The sequence below is a fragment of the Zootoca vivipara genome, chromosome 4 (genome assembly GCF_965207765.1).
Source record: "Zootoca vivipara chromosome 4, rZooViv2.hap1.1, whole genome shotgun sequence".
In the NCBI taxonomy this organism is placed as follows: Eukaryota; Metazoa; Chordata; class Lepidosauria; order Squamata; family Lacertidae; genus Zootoca; species Zootoca vivipara.
In genome coordinates this window covers 39,746,209-39,763,632 of record NC_142587.1, presented here as the reverse complement: position 1 = coordinate 39,763,632, position 17,424 = coordinate 39,746,209, and the positions used below count along the sequence as shown (strand labels likewise).

General features: G+C 40.8%; 1 protein-coding gene across 2 annotated transcripts in view; it reads left to right on the top strand.

The window, feature by feature from the left end:
* MAP3K15 (mitogen-activated protein kinase kinase kinase 15) overlaps positions 1-17,424 on the top strand; it is a 66,698-nt gene that overhangs the window by 42,930 nt on the left and 6,344 nt on the right. For both annotated transcript variants that reach the window (XM_035116513.3, XM_035116515.3), the window contains 9 exons: positions 1,321-1,370; positions 5,067-5,162; positions 5,994-6,081; positions 9,296-9,429; positions 10,486-10,613; positions 12,688-12,818; positions 12,976-13,081; positions 16,108-16,265; positions 16,824-17,007. In XM_035116513.3, coding sequence (XP_034972404.3) covers positions 1,321-1,370; positions 5,067-5,162; positions 5,994-6,081; positions 9,296-9,429; positions 10,486-10,613; positions 12,688-12,818; positions 12,976-13,081; positions 16,108-16,265; positions 16,824-17,007 — 1,075 coding nt within the window. The remainder of the gene's footprint in view (positions 1-1,320; positions 1,371-5,066; positions 5,163-5,993; positions 6,082-9,295; positions 9,430-10,485; positions 10,614-12,687; positions 12,819-12,975; positions 13,082-16,107; positions 16,266-16,823; positions 17,008-17,424) is intronic.

The window sequence follows — 17,424 nt, the reverse complement described above, 5'->3', positions numbered from 1 at the left end:
GCTTGTAATCCAATTCAACTGAATGTGCTTTGAAGCCTCCCTGTGATTGGATAGGTTAGGGGTATAGTGAGAGTGCGGGGTGTTTGCACACCTGGTCTCTGTACACTTCATACTAGTAGCATGCTTTTGGGTTGAAAGCCTGAACAGAATTAGATATACTGTATGATGTTTTAAACTTCTGCTCTTTGATTTATTTTATTACAGTATCACACATTCTATTGAGAACTTATGAAATCTGGGGTGCTCATAAAAATTCTGATAACAGAATTCTCATTACGATAAACCAGCCTTGTGAGGGGCGGGTGGGGGGAGAGAATGCGTTTCATTCTTAGATCTACAGCAGGAAAATAGGAGGACTGTGAATTGGTTTCAAGGATTTAGCCCTTCGCTTTCAAGTTATGAAAATGCTAGGTTTTGTACAAATGATACACTCAGTATGACTCAGTACATGACATGAATATTCTTCAGCACTAATGTAACACTGCTTCTCAACCCACTCTGTCCAGGAGTCACAGTTGCTAAGCCACAAAATCCAGCAATCAAATCGTCCTTGTTTTTGCTCTAGCTAATGTACATATTTGCTTATCAGTGAACCAAGGACTGTGGATCAGATCATCTGAGCATCCTTCTTAGATATCTGGCCAATACATGAGAAGCCAATAGATAGTCCTGTAGACCAGTGATTCCCAACCAGTGTGCCTCCAGATGTTTTGGGACTACAACTCCCATCATTCCTGACCACTGGTCTTGCTAGCTAGGGATGATGGGAGTTGTAGTCCCAAAACATCTGGAGGCACACTGGTTGGGAAACACTGCTGTAGACAGTTTAGGCAAGCATTTCCACAGGCTTGCTGCAGCATACTTCATGACTTTGTGATTATTCTTTCTGACATGTCTTGAAGGACCTACACACACACACACACACACACACACACACACACACACACACACCACCCGTTTCAGGGAAATGTTTGGATTCATTGAGCCTAGCCATTTCCATAAATGTACTGTATCATTAAGGCATAATGCCATTAGGATGGACATCAAACTTTCAACTGAAAGGAAATTCAGAGTGTTATGAAATTTAGGAAGACAATTTTTCGTTCTGCAATGGCAAGGAGTACTGTGTTGCTGTTGTGTCCCTTCTTCATCTTGCTACTTTTTAAAGGGGTGGGTGAGTAGTAGCAATCTTGTGAATTTTTCTGTATGCTGCCTCAGAGCAAAATATTGGTGCCCAAAGACTGAGATCATCCTTGTGATGCGATGATAATGGTTTGTAATCTTGCTTTGAAACAATCTGTGTTTTTAACCCATTTGCAGAAACAGATTCACGAGTGGAATTTTACAGCTTCTTCTATTAGAGGAATAAGGTTGGTGTCCTTGAAATGGTTTTATTTTTGTTTTACTTACATGCCTCATTTTGCCTTAGGGATATGTGAAGAATGTATATGTTTTTTTCCCATCAATGCTAGCAAACAATGTAGTTTGGGTATCCTTTATATCCCACCAAACTCCCCAGACGTTAAAACTATTTCCTTGAAATATAATATAAATATTCCTTAGTTCTTTATCCCTAAATAATCCTTTTTGAGACATCTGAAGCAACAAATGGTTGCTGCTTCATGTATGGCAAAGGGAAGGGCATTCCACAACAAAAGAATGCAGGGTGTCCCTATTGTGTAAGGTGTGATGCCACAGGTAGACTTTCCCCTGGGGTTGCCATATTTTGAAGAGCAAAAAGAGGACACTTTTGTGTGCCGTGTCATGTGATTGATTATGCGGGGGCTGGGCTTACCTGAACCCCTCCATTTTATTCAAGTTGACACACCTGTCAGGGGTTCTTTAGCTGAGATTCCTGCATTGATGGGAGTTGGACTAAATGACCCTCAGGACCCCCTCTAACTCTACAGTTCAATGATCAATGAACCCCGAGAATCAGTGGCTGGCAGTCATCAGCATCTGGAGGGAAGCAGGCTGGCTACTGCTGTGCTGATGAAACGGACCTATACACCAAGTATTACAGTGGTACCTCGGGTTACAGACGCTTCAGGTTACAGACTCCGCTAACCCGGAAGTAGTACCTCGGGTTAAGAACTTTACCTCAGGATGAGAACAGAAACCGCGTGGCGGCAGCGGGAGGCCCCATCAGCTAAAGTGGTACCTCAGGTTAAGAACAGTTTCAGGTTAAGTACGGACCCTCAGAACGAATTAAGGTACCACTGTATATGCACAAAAGGCACAATTCCTTTGTGGAAACCTGCCCGCCCCTCAGCTCCCTCTGAAGCTGACTGACCACCCACCCCCTTTGCCCCTCTATCTGCAAGGCAAACCTGAGTCACTGGAAGCCGTGGTCAAACAGCAGCTCCTCCAGCTGCATCTGCACATTGCAATGAAAGGGCTAGAATAGCACCGCCCTGGGCCTGCCACTACCAAGGGTGGGCCCATTCCACTTTTCTTTCCTCGTGGCTCTGCTCAAGGCGAGGCAGTTGAAGGGCTAACACAGCAGTCGCCCCACCCAGGAGCGCAAGCAGAGCAGTGGTCTGCTGGGCCCTCAGCAACCCAGCAGGCCCAGCTCAGGTGCAGGTGGAAGCATCCGTTCTCTGGCACCAGGGGCGCCAGAGCTGGCAGGTGCACGGCCAGGCTCAGCTCCAGCACCAGGTCCCAGTGGACATTGCCGAAAGGAAACACCCCGCTGGCCGTCTCCATCACCTTGCATGCAAATGGTGCTGCTGCTCCCCTGGCCCTGTTTTGGCTGCGTCCATTCTGTTCCTTCTGGAGCTGCCTGCTTTGGTTGGTTCAGTTGGCTGCCTGCCTCTGTCGTGATCTAAAAGCCTTGTTTGTATAACACTATCTGACTGTGAACTCTTGCAGGTCCGGTCCCCCCCCCCAGGTTTTGTTGCTGTCATGCTCTGCTGTAGCCTTATTAGCTACTAAGGGTTCTTAAGTTGCACCCAGGCAGGGACAGAGACAGTCAATAATGACACCGGGGGTTGAGTTCCATTCAGAGAAAGAGTTAGAGATTAGAGAGACTCTTGGTGATCAGCTTCACGACAAGAGTAAAGAAACACAAGTTTGCAAAGATTCTTATACAGTACACTTCTTGGTAAATGCGCATGCAAGGGGGTCATAAGTTACAAGTACATATAAGGATCTTCCTGTGTCCGGTTCTTCTTGTAAACACATGCTGACTCATGCTACCTCGGTAGCATCCTCAAGCAGCCTTGAGTGTGTGTGGGGCTTGAGTTCCTATCTATCTTGTCTGCTCTGTGCGTCAGACTGCTAGCATCAGACAAGGCCAGCCATCCGGCCTTGATAGCACTTTGGCCCAGAGACGCAGAGGCACTGAAAAGCATGTTAAGGAAAAAAGGCATCCACAGAATATGAGTGGGGGGGGGGGCTAAGCCATACACTCAGAATTATACAATGCAGGCAATGCAAACGATAGGATCAAATTTAGCTCAATAACACAATTGGCAAATCTCTCCCTTCACTGCTTCTTTAAGTGAGCTTCATTATTTTATTGTTGATTGTTTTATTTGATTAATTCCATTGGAGCCCTGTTTTGCGACTGAAAATTAGGTTAATACATTTTTATAGAAAATTAAATAGGTTGTCTTTCTTAAGTCATATGTATATTCTAATGCTAGTTCTTGGGGTGAGTAAAGAAGATAGCTTCCCCCCCCTGTGATTTTCCTATGCTTTCAAATTACATGAAGGACTTTACCCCTCTTTTGTAGTACTAAGCAGGAGGCATCTTAAATATTTCTTCATAATGTGCAGGCTCTATAATATAGTTTAGTCATTGCTCAGCATAGTAGCTTGGATATTTTGCTTCTTGTCTCCCTCCTCCCTGCTCTGTTGAATTGACATTTTCATGGTCTTTTAATGGCACCACTTTCAAATAACATGTTCCTTATATTGCTGAAGTTATACCATTGAAAGATGTAGTGTGAGAAAGTAAGTTTAATCTTCCTCTCCATGTACATTTCTATACAGAACATTATATTTAGATTGGCAAATTGGAAACTGGATGGATATTGATTAGTGTTTCTTACATGGCTTTTGAAAATTGTCATTGCTTTCTCCTTTCTCTCATCTAGGCTGGAATTGATTTTTTCCTGCCTCATGAATATAGTACTAGACAAACATTGTCTGCAAACTTCAGCAGTTTGAATTACAGGGATTTTAGGTCATTTGGGGGGGAAACAGACACATGGGAGAAAGTAATACTATTATTCTCCTATTATAACTCCCCTTACAAGAACTGCTAAATGCACTTTTATTATACAGAATCTGAAAACATCTTTACTTTTTGTTCGAATCTGACTTTAAAAGAGTGTTAGAAATCAACCTGAGAGAGTAAAGTAAGCAGAACAATGAATTATTTGTTCTGAGCTGGTAATTTATGTTTTACAGTGTTGTAAATCCTAATGGGGCAGTCTTTATTATCTTTTTGGCACTTATTGAAGACTTTCCTTTTTCAACAGGCTTTTTAAGGAGGAGATTTTTATCTCACCCTTTATTTATATTGGATTTGAAATGGTTTTTATATATGAAATTGTTTAAATTGTTATTATAAAAGAAATTGTTTTATATCTGTTTGTATTGGTGATAATTTATTTCGAGATGCTCATTGGAAGCAACTCATAAATGGAATGACGCTAACTAAATAAGTGAATGAATGATTAACACCCTGGCAGTACATTTATTTGGTTTTTTGAAGGTCACTTATCTTAACTTTTCCTGCTATGCGGACTGATTGTTGTTTCCGTTGTCCTAGTGATCTGTTCTGCACATTTTTATCATAATTTTCTATTTTTATTCATAAATGGCACCCAAATTGTATTGCTTGTCATCTCCAGTTGGAAGCAGGCTTTAAAAAACCACGACTGTGCTGTTGTCTCTCTTTGATTCTTTAAACTCTGTAGTGGTAGAAGGAAAACTGAACTGCTGTGCGAGCAAAACAGAACTAACTGTGCTCCATTTGTTCCTTCATCTTCATACCTCTGCCCCCCATCCATGCCACTTGTGCTTAGCATAACTTTATTGTAATTCTTTTTCCACAGCATATCTAAATTTGACGAACGGTGTTGTTTTCTGTATGTCCACGACAACTCTGATGACTTTCAGATCTACTTTTCTACAGAGAACCAGTGTAGTAGGTGAGAAGTTTTGCATTGCTTTCCCTAACTATCAAAATGAGACATGCAAGAGTTAGGGGATACCTTGTAAACCCAGAAGTATTTTCGCAAACATTTCATTTGCTGGGCCACCCAACTCCCTCCTCGTCACTCTCCAGTGCTGCTGTGATAGCCCAGCAGCAAGTGAACAGTTCTCAGAAGTCTGTTGTCACGTTGTAGTTTGCAGCACCACCTGTTAGTGGCCACACAAACTACTACATGATATTCAGTGCAAATACTGTACATACAAGACACTTTGCACTGGAATACTGTGGAAGCAGGAAGTGCCTGTTGCATTTGCTTATGCAATTGGATATCACTCCTCATATTTGTTTTCTTCATTCCTTTCTTTCCTGTGCTTTGTAAAGGCTCATGTATAAAGGCCCTACCATACCACTGGTTAAATTGATCTTAATTGGTTTAGTATGATCAGGATATGTGAAGGTAGGAATTAACAGCATGGTGAAAGTGTTGGTCCTTGAACTGGGATGGAGGACATCATTTGGAATCCATTTCAGGCAGCAAAATGTCTTGGGCCAATGCTGATTTAAACTAATTAAAACAGTCCAAAAGTTTCACTTGAATTACAGATTTATAAGGGATAAATTTGTAAGGGGTTTCAGTATCCATTAATAAAAGTTGTAGCATAACAATAGCACAACAGCATGAGGCTATAATAGTGATTTTGAAGAGGAAAAGGAATGTTGGCAGATGTATTGCTTTGCATTGCACATGAATCATAAGTATCACACATTTGAGCAGAAAAGCAAGATACTGTTTTGCCTTTAATTGTGTGGTGTACATTGCTTACAGATTTTGTAGTCTGGTTAAAGAGATTTTAACAGATGCTGTAGGAAGTACTCTGGAACTGGAAGGAGAGATTGATGGAGACACATTGGAAGTAAGTAATGTTGACCGAGGAGAAACAGAAATCTTTGTTTGGGTGGGGGAGGAACTTGCTTTCCATATTCCTATTCTAATTAATTTAATATATTAATACCTTAAGAAATAATACCTACCTTTTTAAAAAATAGGAACAGCACAACTAAAACTTTGCAGCTAAAACATTGTTCAATAGGGCAGTAAGAAGCTTCCCACATTTACCATTTATAGTGGTATAGTTGCTGGCTCTTTTGGATTTTTTGGCATGCCACCACGCAATGTTGGCACTATTCAGCTAGTATTCCAGAGTAACATACTCAAAAACCTGCTGCTGCTGCTGCTGCTTCTACTGCAAAAAGCCCCCAGATTCTTGGGAAAGAGCCACATGTGTACTCAATATTTTCATTTGCATGGCATGTGTCGAAGTATCGTCCTAGTTTCTGCATGGAAGGGGTGGAGATTGGTTGGTTCTGTTTTGCGCTGCTTCCCTCCCATCAGCGCAAGCTGTCAGTTTGCGAGCTCAGTTCAGGCAAGAGATATGGCAGGTAGAGACAGTGGTCCTGAGTTGAAGTACTGCCTGTGACAGCAATCGTTAGCTGCAGGCAAAATAACCAGGTTTGCCCTAGCTCAGGCTGCCAAGTAGTCAGTTTTCTAATCTACTGTACTCCCACAAGGTTAGAATTCTGGAATACTAGGCATTAAATAGAAACAATAACATGCTGAAGTGCTGTCTCCATGCATATGCTCATAACTGCCAACATTTATTGGTTGGAAGAACCAATAAAGGATCTGACTAACGCTACAGAACTTTTATCAATCTGGGCACAGTCTACCATTAGTGTAAACCCTACACTCACTCACTGTCTAATAACAGCAACGTGTGACCAAAGGTGTGGACAGTCAGCTTACAAATTCACTCCTAAAAATGTCAGATCAACAGCAACTAAGCCAATATGAATGGTGAGTACGGAAAGGTCATAAGACACTGGCTTTCTCGATGTTTTATAATGCATGAGGCCTTAGGAGAAAGCCTGGCCAACTGTCCTTTTCTGACTCTGAAAATGTCCTGTCAACTATCAAGGAAGTGGTGACAGCTGAGGGTCACATCTCAGGAGCTCTTTGCGTGACCCTTTTGAGCATGGCAGCCACTTAAGCTGATGGCGATCTGCCACAACTGCAGAAGGTGGAAGCAGTCATGTGACAGTTTATCAGAATTTTGTGCTCACCGAGTTTTAGCATGCCCCTGCAAATGTTTTTAAAATAGTGTAAGTATGGCACAGAAGTGTATACTACAATTATTTAAATTAAGCAAATTTGGGATCATGTGAAAACATTTTTATTTTACATCTAAAAGTCTAGTGGATAAAATAGGGAAGAAGATTGTCACAGAGAGACTTAAGTTCAACCAGACATGCCATGAAACTTTGTTCCCATTATTTCCTCATTAAGAGTGGGTTGGGTTTGTTTGTTTTCATTGTTTATTAATCCACAACTTGCATGCTCAAGGGGATAAAGGTAAAGGACCCCTGACAGTTAAGTCCAGTTGCGAAGGACTCTGGGGTTGCAGTGCTCATCTCGCTTCACTGGCCGAGGGAGCCGCTGTTTGGCTGCACATAGTTTTTCTGGGTCATGTGGCTAGCATGACTAAGCCACTTCTGGCGAAACTAGAGCAGCGCACGGAAACACCGTTTACCTTCCTGCTGTAGCGGTACCTATTTATCTACTTGCACTTTGACGTGCTTTCGAACTGCTAGGTTGGCAGGAGCAGGGACCGAGCAACGGGAGCTCACCCCATCGTGGGGATTCGAACCGCCGACCTTCTGATCAGCAAGCATTTATTTGAAAGGTTCAAGAAAAACAACAAAAGCATAAAGTATGAAATGCCTCAGTGCTTTGGATCAAGTATTACTTGAGAGTTGAGTGATATAGGATGCTTCTGGGTAGCATTCCAATATATCTGTAGCCTAAAAGGAGACATTTGTTAGCAAATATCAGAGAAGCCAAGGCTATGTTTTGGGTTTCTCTGGACTAAGTGGGAATTAGCTGATATATCTGCATGTCTGTACTTTAGAGGCAGATGTCAATGAAAATCCTCTAATTTGAACAGCTCTTTGACATCAGTGTGCACATCATTTAGAAAACCAGTGAATTCTTCTTCTTTGTTCAAAAGTAACATTTGTATGCAAGGGCATAAATTATTTCTTTCTGCCTCCCTCCTGCTTCTCAATTTGAATTTGCTTTAAAATAAAGTCATTAGAATAAATAGATTGTGGAATTGTCCATTGCACTGAAACGTTTATCTTCACGTATTTTGTGCATGCAAAGCCTGTGTTCCTATTCATGCTTATCTAAGAGTAAGCCACAGTGAACACAGTAGGACTTATTCTGGGTAAACAACTGCTGTGTCAGAAATGTGCTATCGATGATATTCAGGCTAACGTTTTGTAAATCTGGTTGCTGTCCTCAAGCTACCTCTATCAGTTGAATACTGTTTCGTAGCTGTGAAATATGGGTGTGCTAAAAAAAAACATTAAGAGGTTCTGGCTGTGTCATTTTGGGTAATAGCACATATCACATAACAGCACAGGACGATGAACTGTGAACTGCTGAAGCATGAAAAATGAAACTGTTTGAAAGGTTGAACTAAGTTAGTGGGCAGGTCATGTTAGGGTGTACAAATACCTCCCTGGAGTACTCTGTGTGGAAACAGGAAGCTTGGCAATCACTTTCAAAATGAACTGTGGAAGAGTTTCAAGGACTGACAGAAGATTTGTACATACTTGTAGGAGTCTGGTTTACAGTACTTGCCAACCTGCCCCCGTTTACATTATCTTCTGTTTTACGCTGTTTGTTCCCATTATGTATTTTTCACTCAGTTTTAAAAAGACACACCCCTTTATTAAAGAATCAATTACTTGTGAGGTATTCCTCTTTGTCGCACAACTTTATTATGGGCAGCTGCTTATATAATGTTTAAAAAATTGATTTTTCAATCAGTGCCTGTTAATCAGAACATTGCAGTTCTGACTACAAAGTAGTCTTTGTAGGTTCATCCTGCACCACAGTTGCCTGCAAACATTATAAAAAACGCTTGCTCTTTAATTTCTACTAGAGCTGTTGATCTTTAGGGCAATTCATTGCTAATGGCATACGTTAAAATCTGTTTGGTGGTTTTGATATTGTTTTTGTGTGTGTCTGTCTGAGAGCTGAATTCTGTTTCTTTCTGCTTTCAGTATGAGTATGACTATGATGAGAATGGAGACAGAGTAGTGTTAGGCAAAGGAACCTACGGGATAGTTTATGCTGGAAGAGATCTTAGCAATCAGGTCCGAATAGCCATCAAAGAAATACCAGAGAGAGACAGCAGGTGAGTCTTGATATTTTATTCTTACACAATAAATATGGGGTGGGTGGGTAATTCATTTTAGTCCTGAGGAGGAGTAACCTTTTACTAATGCTTTATGCTACGGTATATGCTGGGGGTGTTAGGGGAGTCGTAGTAGCTCTGCTGGGAGGCGCGTACTTCTTCTGGAGCTGTTTATCCACCTTGGGCCCCACCCTGCTCTCAGCTCTCACCGGAGGTTCCTAGAAGCGGTCTGTATGCGACAGTGGCCACACCCCAGGAATGGCCGGCTAAACCAGGTGAACAGTAGCCAATGGCTCTCAAACCCTTGGTGAGTTAGGGATTTCCCCTGCATGTGAAGACAGGCTGTGGTTGATTGAGCCTACAAGACCAATAGCAGTCAATAATGTGGTTTCTGCATGTGCTGTAGAGGGAAGTGAGGGGCAAATGGGGCTTGTCAACCTGGGAAGGTAGCCCATTTAGGAGAAGGATATATCTGATCCTAAATCTCAGCTGCCTTGTGGGATATTTTGGGGAGAAGAAAAGGCTAAGGAGTGATTCCGGAGTGGAATCCCCAGGACAGTTGGATGGCACCTTGTAGTTCTCCTTGCGGCAATTCCTGCAGCCAAGCTGGTGCCAAATGTATTGCTCTGCCTTCCTTTGGATCACATCAGCAAGGCTGAGGGGTGTGTGTCTAGTTGTCTAGGCACCCCAGGACCTCCATACACACTGCCCAGACTTGTGCCCTGGGGAGGTCACTTCAGTGCTGCAAATGCAGAGGTTTGACTTTACCGCCGGAGGCACACACTATTGTCTCTCAAGACAGTGGATGCATACAATGCTGCTGTAGCTTTCTGCCTACCAGCTCTGGCTGAGGATATATTTTCACTGCACGGTATATGTTTGTTGAGGTGATTTTGACCATATTGGGGCTTTTTAATTATCTTACATTGTTATTCCATCCTTTCTGTGGACCTTCGACCTACCAATTTTTAGTTCAATCTTGTGGGTGGCATGGAAATTTTAGGTTAGTATGTTTTCTTCTGATTTTTATAAGCTTCAGTTGTTCTTCATTGACAGATATTCTCAGCCGCTGCATGAAGAAATAGCCCTCCACAAGTATCTGAAGCACCGGAATATTGTCCAGTATCTTGGTTCTGTTTCTGAAGATGGATATATTAAAATCTTCATGGAACAGGTGCCTGGAGGTTTGTATCTTACTATTTTCACCTCATAAGACACCTTACTATGATCTGGTTCACACGCCATGCTAAACCAAACCTTGGCTTTAGAATACTACACCAAACCAAACCTTAGCTAAGCTTGGTGTGGCAGCAGAAAGGACCAAGGAGGAGTAAAATGGCTGTGAGCTCCTTTTCAGCAGTTCACACATTCACACAAACCCAAGGTTTAGAATAAAAGAATTGTGGAGTTAGAAAGGACCACCAGGGTAATCTAGTCTAACCCCCTGCAATGCATGGATATTTTGCCCAATGTGGGCTCAAACCCACAACCCTGACATAAAGAGACTCATGCTCTATTGACTGAGCCCTCCGTGTAATATGCGAACCTATAAATCAGAGTAAAACCTAACATTCAGGGTAGAATGATTCATATCTCAAACCTCTGTAGAATGTTTTAGACTGTCTATAATTAAATCAGCATGAACCCAATCCATATACATATTGCTTCCTGAATCAAGGCTGTATATTCAAATTCTGGTGCAATTTAGTCTCACATAAATAGCATTTTTACATTGACTGTAATTAGTTACAGGCACAAACACGGGCCTCACACTGATTCCTGGAGAGAACTGTTAGGTTCAGAAACTCTTCTCTCTTTTCTTTCTATCATAATTATTTATAAAGCACCTAAAACCATTCAGCATTCTACCAATTATTATTATTTTTAAAAAATAGCACTTAAGGGAGAGAGAAAGGAAGAATAAAGGAGAAGCTGAAGTGAACAGATTTATCTTTAAGGACACTCCTGAATATAATAACAGGGCTGCCTTCAGATGTCTTTTAAAAACAGGATAGTTGCTTATTTCCTTGACATCTGATGGGAGGGCGTTCCACAGGGTGGGCGCCACTACCGAGCGCCACTGTAACAGAAGAGACCTGGATGTCTCAGGTGGAAGGGCATTCCAGTGGTAGTGGGGAAATACAGGTGTTAAGAATTTTCACTGGAAGGCTTTGAGTCTCAGCTCAAACAGAACATATACTGAAAAACATTTTTGAGGGGTTTTATTAATGATTCTGTTTTTTGCCCTTTTTACCTGATCTTAGTTTCTGCAAATCCTTGTGGTTGCTTCCCATATTCATATTCCTGATATAAGAATGAATGAGTTTTACAGTGTTTACTTTTTTTGGAACATGGACGCAGGGGAAAGCTCATAGCTTATACTTTGCATGCATAGGTTTGATCCCCGTCATCTCCATGCAGGGTAGGGAAAAGGCTTTCCCTAGAGAGCTGCTACTAGTCAATGTTGAGAATTCTGAGCTAGAGGGAACAATGGTCTAACTTTGCTTGTTCCCAAGCAAAGGCTTAATCAAATTTCCTGTAGTCTTAGAGGGCGTGCTAGAATGGATCCCTTAATAGACTGACAGAGCTAATGCTAAAACATTCAAGCCCACTTCACATGCAATGGTAAGCCGTAGTTTACCCATGAACCTTGCGATTACTCCTGATTCACTGTTCCCCTGGTGTGAATAACTATCTCTGGCTTAGCATTTTCACGCAGACAAACCACAATCGGGAAGCCAAGAGCAAGCTTTGACTTCATGGTTTGTGTTGAGTGAAGCAAACCATGATCTTCAGTTCAGCAAAGCCAGGGGTTGTGGTTTGTTGATTCCACTCTTTGCTAGTGGAAGAAGGACCCCACCTGTTCATTCATTGTAAACCATTAACTCTGGTTTCCTGTGACTTCAAACCTAGCCTCAGAATGCTGACAGATTTGAGATTACTCTGTCTCTAGTTTCTAGAATTATCTCTTTAGATATATGCCATGCGCTGTGTAAGTGCACAGTATTTGCTCTTTTATGTCTTTGTATAATGGGGCATATGAGTTTGGCTCAGAGTTAACAAAGTGTGTGACTCAATTCTGTGCATGTTTACTCAGCAGCTAGTCACATATTGTCCAATACAGGAAGTGTGCGTGTTCAATCCCAGGTAACTCTGCATGGGATTTTACATATGTACTGTACTGAGGATTCAATGATTATAGGCCTTGATACCCTGGACTGAATAATTTTTTATCCTTTATTTTCTGCCTAAACCCAGGAAGTCTTTCTGCATTACTAAGATCAAAATGGGGACCAATGAAAGAACCCACAATTAAGTTTTACACCAAGCAAATCCTAGAGGGCCTGAAGTATCTCCATGAGAACCAGATTGTCCACAGAGACATAAAAGTGAGCATTTGCATGCTTCCTCATATTTTTAATTGTATGTTACAGAAATGCAGGGTTTAAGATCCCACTTGTTCAAGTTGCTCTTTTAGAAAGGCTTAATAAAAGCCATGATAACCAAAGTTTCCGGTAATTTGTTTACTCTTTATGTTTATTTAAGGGAGACAATGTTTTAGTCAACACATACAGTGGAGTAGTAAAGATTTCTGATTTTGGGACCTCCAAGCGCCTTGCAGGAGTGAATCCATGTACAGAGACATTTACAGGTAAGAACAGAAACAACTTTTTCTTTTTTTAATAATCTTCTGTGGTTAGAATTAGGCTACACTCAGATGGCATTTTATTCCACCTTCACGACATTTCCTTATACGTGTGTTCATTTTCACTTTTTATGCAAGCTCTCACACAATGTAAATCACTTCTGGAAATCTAGTGGAACTTCCGTGCGTCTTACCATGTCAGTTATTTCCAGAAAAAAATAATCCATTTGCAACCCCATTAACTTGGAAATTTGAGATATTCACAAAATTTGGGGCCGTATCCTGGCATATATTTCTTTTCTGCCATTTAAATTTTTGCATGACATGGTATAGTATAAAGCTCAAAAAGCCACAGGTCCATAACATAAAAAAGGTGTTAGTGTAAAAGGAAAGTTAGAAATCAGAGCAGAAGCACTAGCACTATAACCAGTAAAACTAACAATATGAAATCCATGTCTGGATGCAGCTTTTGTGCTCATAGCTAGAAGCTGCTTCCTAGTCTCCACCCAGTTCTGTTATGAAGATTTGCTTGCACAGTAACAGTAAATGCAATAGTTAAATGTTATAAAACCTTAATTAGCTAATATAGATAGTACAAAGTGCATAGCCCACAGGAACTATCTGAGGTAATGCTTGCCCAGATTGTCATGTTGTCTGTGCAGTCTGCCAGTGCTGCAAACAAGATTGCAGAGACAGATTGCTTTGGGGGAGTTCAAATGGGATTGCACATCAGCTCACTTTGGTCTTCCTGTACGTTGGAAGCCTTTCTGGTTTTTGTAAAACCACATTAGATTTTCTGATTTTGTGGCATCTCCTGCTGTAAGTACTCAGAGTTCCTCCAGGCATTTGTCATGATTTACACTGGTGAAGTTATCAGGGTGATTATATACAATCAGCACTTTTCAGCACCATTTGTGCCTTTAAATGATGTGTGGATGGGCTAGCATAAATTCCCCACTAATGCGCTATTACTGTGTCAGTGACATGTTGCATCCACAAAAAAATCACCAGTCTAAAGGGGCCTCCAGTCTCTCAGTTTCACCCTAACCATAATTTGGACCATATTTCAAGCAAGTGTGCTTAGGATTGCATCATTTATCCAGTATGAAACAAGAACACTTCTCGCTTTGTTTTCCACTGAATTGTTTTAATCTTTCAATAAAGAAAAATGAATGCACAACACTAAAACATTACGTTATCATTTTTTTCTTCCCTTTTTCTTCTTTAATAAGGCTGCTTTCTTCTATGTAGTATAAGAGGATAAAAAATTATGTTATTTGCTCTACCAACTACTGGCATGCGACCTCAGGTTTCCTAGAGTGTCACCCTCAGACTAAAAAACGTCCCCTACCCCTTTCAGATATTACTTATCATTTCCATGAATTTTTATCACTGATGAGTGTGATTGAACACCCCTCATTTCCAAACATGCAATTGTTGCAAAGCTGCAGAGTTTATTTGAGCAATGCCTATTGCTTTTGTTTTACTTGTAATTATATATGACTATTACTTGTTACATTAATTAAGGTTATTCTGTATTCAAGTATTTTGGGTAATGGGTATTGTTTGCATAGTGAGTATATATGTACAGAATCTTCCTTATATAAATAGAATGTATTGTACTCGGAAAGTTCAGTAATACTGTAAGTCTTTCTTGGTTACAGATTTCAGGTCAATGTTTTCTTTGTCTGTTGCTTATATACAAAAATAAATCAGTAAAGCTGTGATCAACATTGTGGAGAAAGCCCTTGGAGAGAGCAACTTGGTCCAAAACCAATACGTTTATTGCCTGCATTTTAATGTGTACATGGGGAAATCAAATCAAATATGTTTTTGGAGAGGCAGAGAGAATGCTTCAGTCATCCCCAAAAGTGATAGTCTAGCAAAGAACAGAGCTGTAAATAGTATAAGCAACTACTTCTTATAATACTGCAAAATGTAATTTCTGTCTACAATTATCCATCCCAATAGCATTTCTCAAACTTTCCATTATTTATTACACACACACACACACACACACACACACACACACACACACACACACTGCATGATTGCAAAAAAGCTCAAAGCAGTTTACAAAATGTAAAAAGTAAAATTATGAAAAAAATCACAACTATACTTTAAAACATGCAAAAGTTAAAATACTAAAACAGATTGAAATTACCCCAACATACAAGAATGCTTTTAGCTTGTTCTTAACCATCACTTTCTCCTTTGCATTCAAGAGTTCTCCTTTCTACTTTTCTGAGAATTCAAAATGCTGTAGCTTTACTGAAGGTGTGCTTCTGGTCAGGAACATCTGTTGGATATCTTTGACAGCTCCATATTATACATGATATAATACAGGATATGCATATAATAAATATTCTAAGGCTGCAGTTTGTACCTATACCCAGTTGCATATGTGGTTGTATTGTAAAAAGTTCTTTGTTAATTTAAGGGGAACAATTTACATAACTTTGTTAGTGATACTGCAAAAACTAGTACGGGGAATACCAGCTTATGTGGGGGTTCCATTCCGGATTGCTGCGCATGACAGCTGGATCAGCACACATCGCTTCTGCCCCATTCCACCCTTTGTTCCTCGTGGCTCCAAAAACGGTGTGTGCGTGTGCATGCGCAGTTTGGCGCAACTCAAATGCACACAAATGGGGAGTTGCATGTACTCTACATTATCTTGTGAACCATCCAGCAAATGGTTGTAACCTTTCTACTGTTTATGCAATCAATAGTTTATGCCTGTGCAAAAATATGGAAAATGTGATCTTAAAACAATATTTTCAGTCTAGCTAAACGGACTCAATGGATTGTCTTCCATTTAAAATACATTGCATAAGCCAAGGCAGTCATGTAGAAAATTTGTGACGGAATGCAGCGTAGCAGCTGAGAGTTGTTGGCACTGGTACTTAATCCATCTGTTAAGCCCATCTGTACGGGAAATGCCGTTTTTGCAAAGTACCTAAGGAAGTGTGATCCGTTCAGGGATTTTTAAAAATAATACTACTTGTACCTATTCTTTTTCATGACTTTAGGCACTTTGCAGTACATGGCACCAGAGATTATTGATAAGGGACCTCGAGGATATGGTGCACCAGCTGATATCTGGTCTTTGGGCTGCACTGCCATTGAAATGGCGACAGGGAAGCCTCCCTTTCATGAACTGGGTGAACCACAGGCAGCTATGTTCAAAGTAAGTGTTGTATGTACTAACCCACCTCCCGCCCCTCCACATATTACCATACTGCTAGAATACTTCCTGACATGGGCTATTTAGCAGCATCTATTATGTGGAATAGCAGATCTGAGACGACTTGCATGCAAAGGAATCCGGGAGCTACAGCTGCTTCACAACCAACCAAGTTAGAACTGGAGGAAATATGTGTGTTTTGCTGCTCTTCTAAAAGTCCCTCAAGGAAAGATAGTTGTATGCCTCAGCAAGGAAATCATTCCACAGGCTCCTACTATGTCCCACAAACAAAGGTTTGTGTCCGAGTGCCCCCCTTTTTTGGTTTGGAGCTTTCGTCGCGAAAGGCCAAATTGACATTTGCTCCAATTCAGCTTTAAAGAGCAGGTTTTTGTGGGGGAAGTTCGGGGCAAAAAATACACACTCAGGCACAGAACATTAAAGTGTATGCACCTCTGCCTGGAAAGAGGGGGCAAAAGGTAAGTGTGTATGAGCCCTAGCATGAGTCAACTTTAAAGTAATTTACCTTGCTGAAGTGATGCAGAGCGTCCTTTCTGCTTGCAGGTTGGAATGTTCAAAATTCACCCTGAAATTCCTGAATCACTATCTGCTGAAGCAAGAGCTTTTATTTTGCTTTGCTTTGAACCTGATCCAAATAAGCGTGTCACAGCATCGGACTTACTTAAGGACCCATTCTTGAAACAGTTGAACAAGGGCAAGAAAAACAGAATTGCATTCAAGCCTTCAGGTAAGGAATTATCAGTCAAAATATTTGTATGTAAAGAGATATTAACCATCATCCTTCTCTTTAATCCTGGGTTCTGAACATACCAGGAAATCAGTTGGATGTGCCAAGCAATTAACAAGCTATGAAAAGAATATTTATGGGGCCGGTTCATCCTAGTGTTAATATAATAAATTCAAGAAATAACAAACTTGGTGAAACTAGAGCACTATATTTTAATAAAGGATGAAGAAATTCAGGGCTGGGTTTCTTCTCTCCAAAATGACATTTTTTAAAACTAGAAAAATCCTTTTTGGAGAAATTTTAATGAAGCCTATTTTCGGTAGATATGCACCCAGCAGTTCAAGGTCTGTAAGGCATCCCAAGTTGTGAACCAAAAAGGAGGGCAAATAAATTATACAACTAGTAACCCTGAGCCTA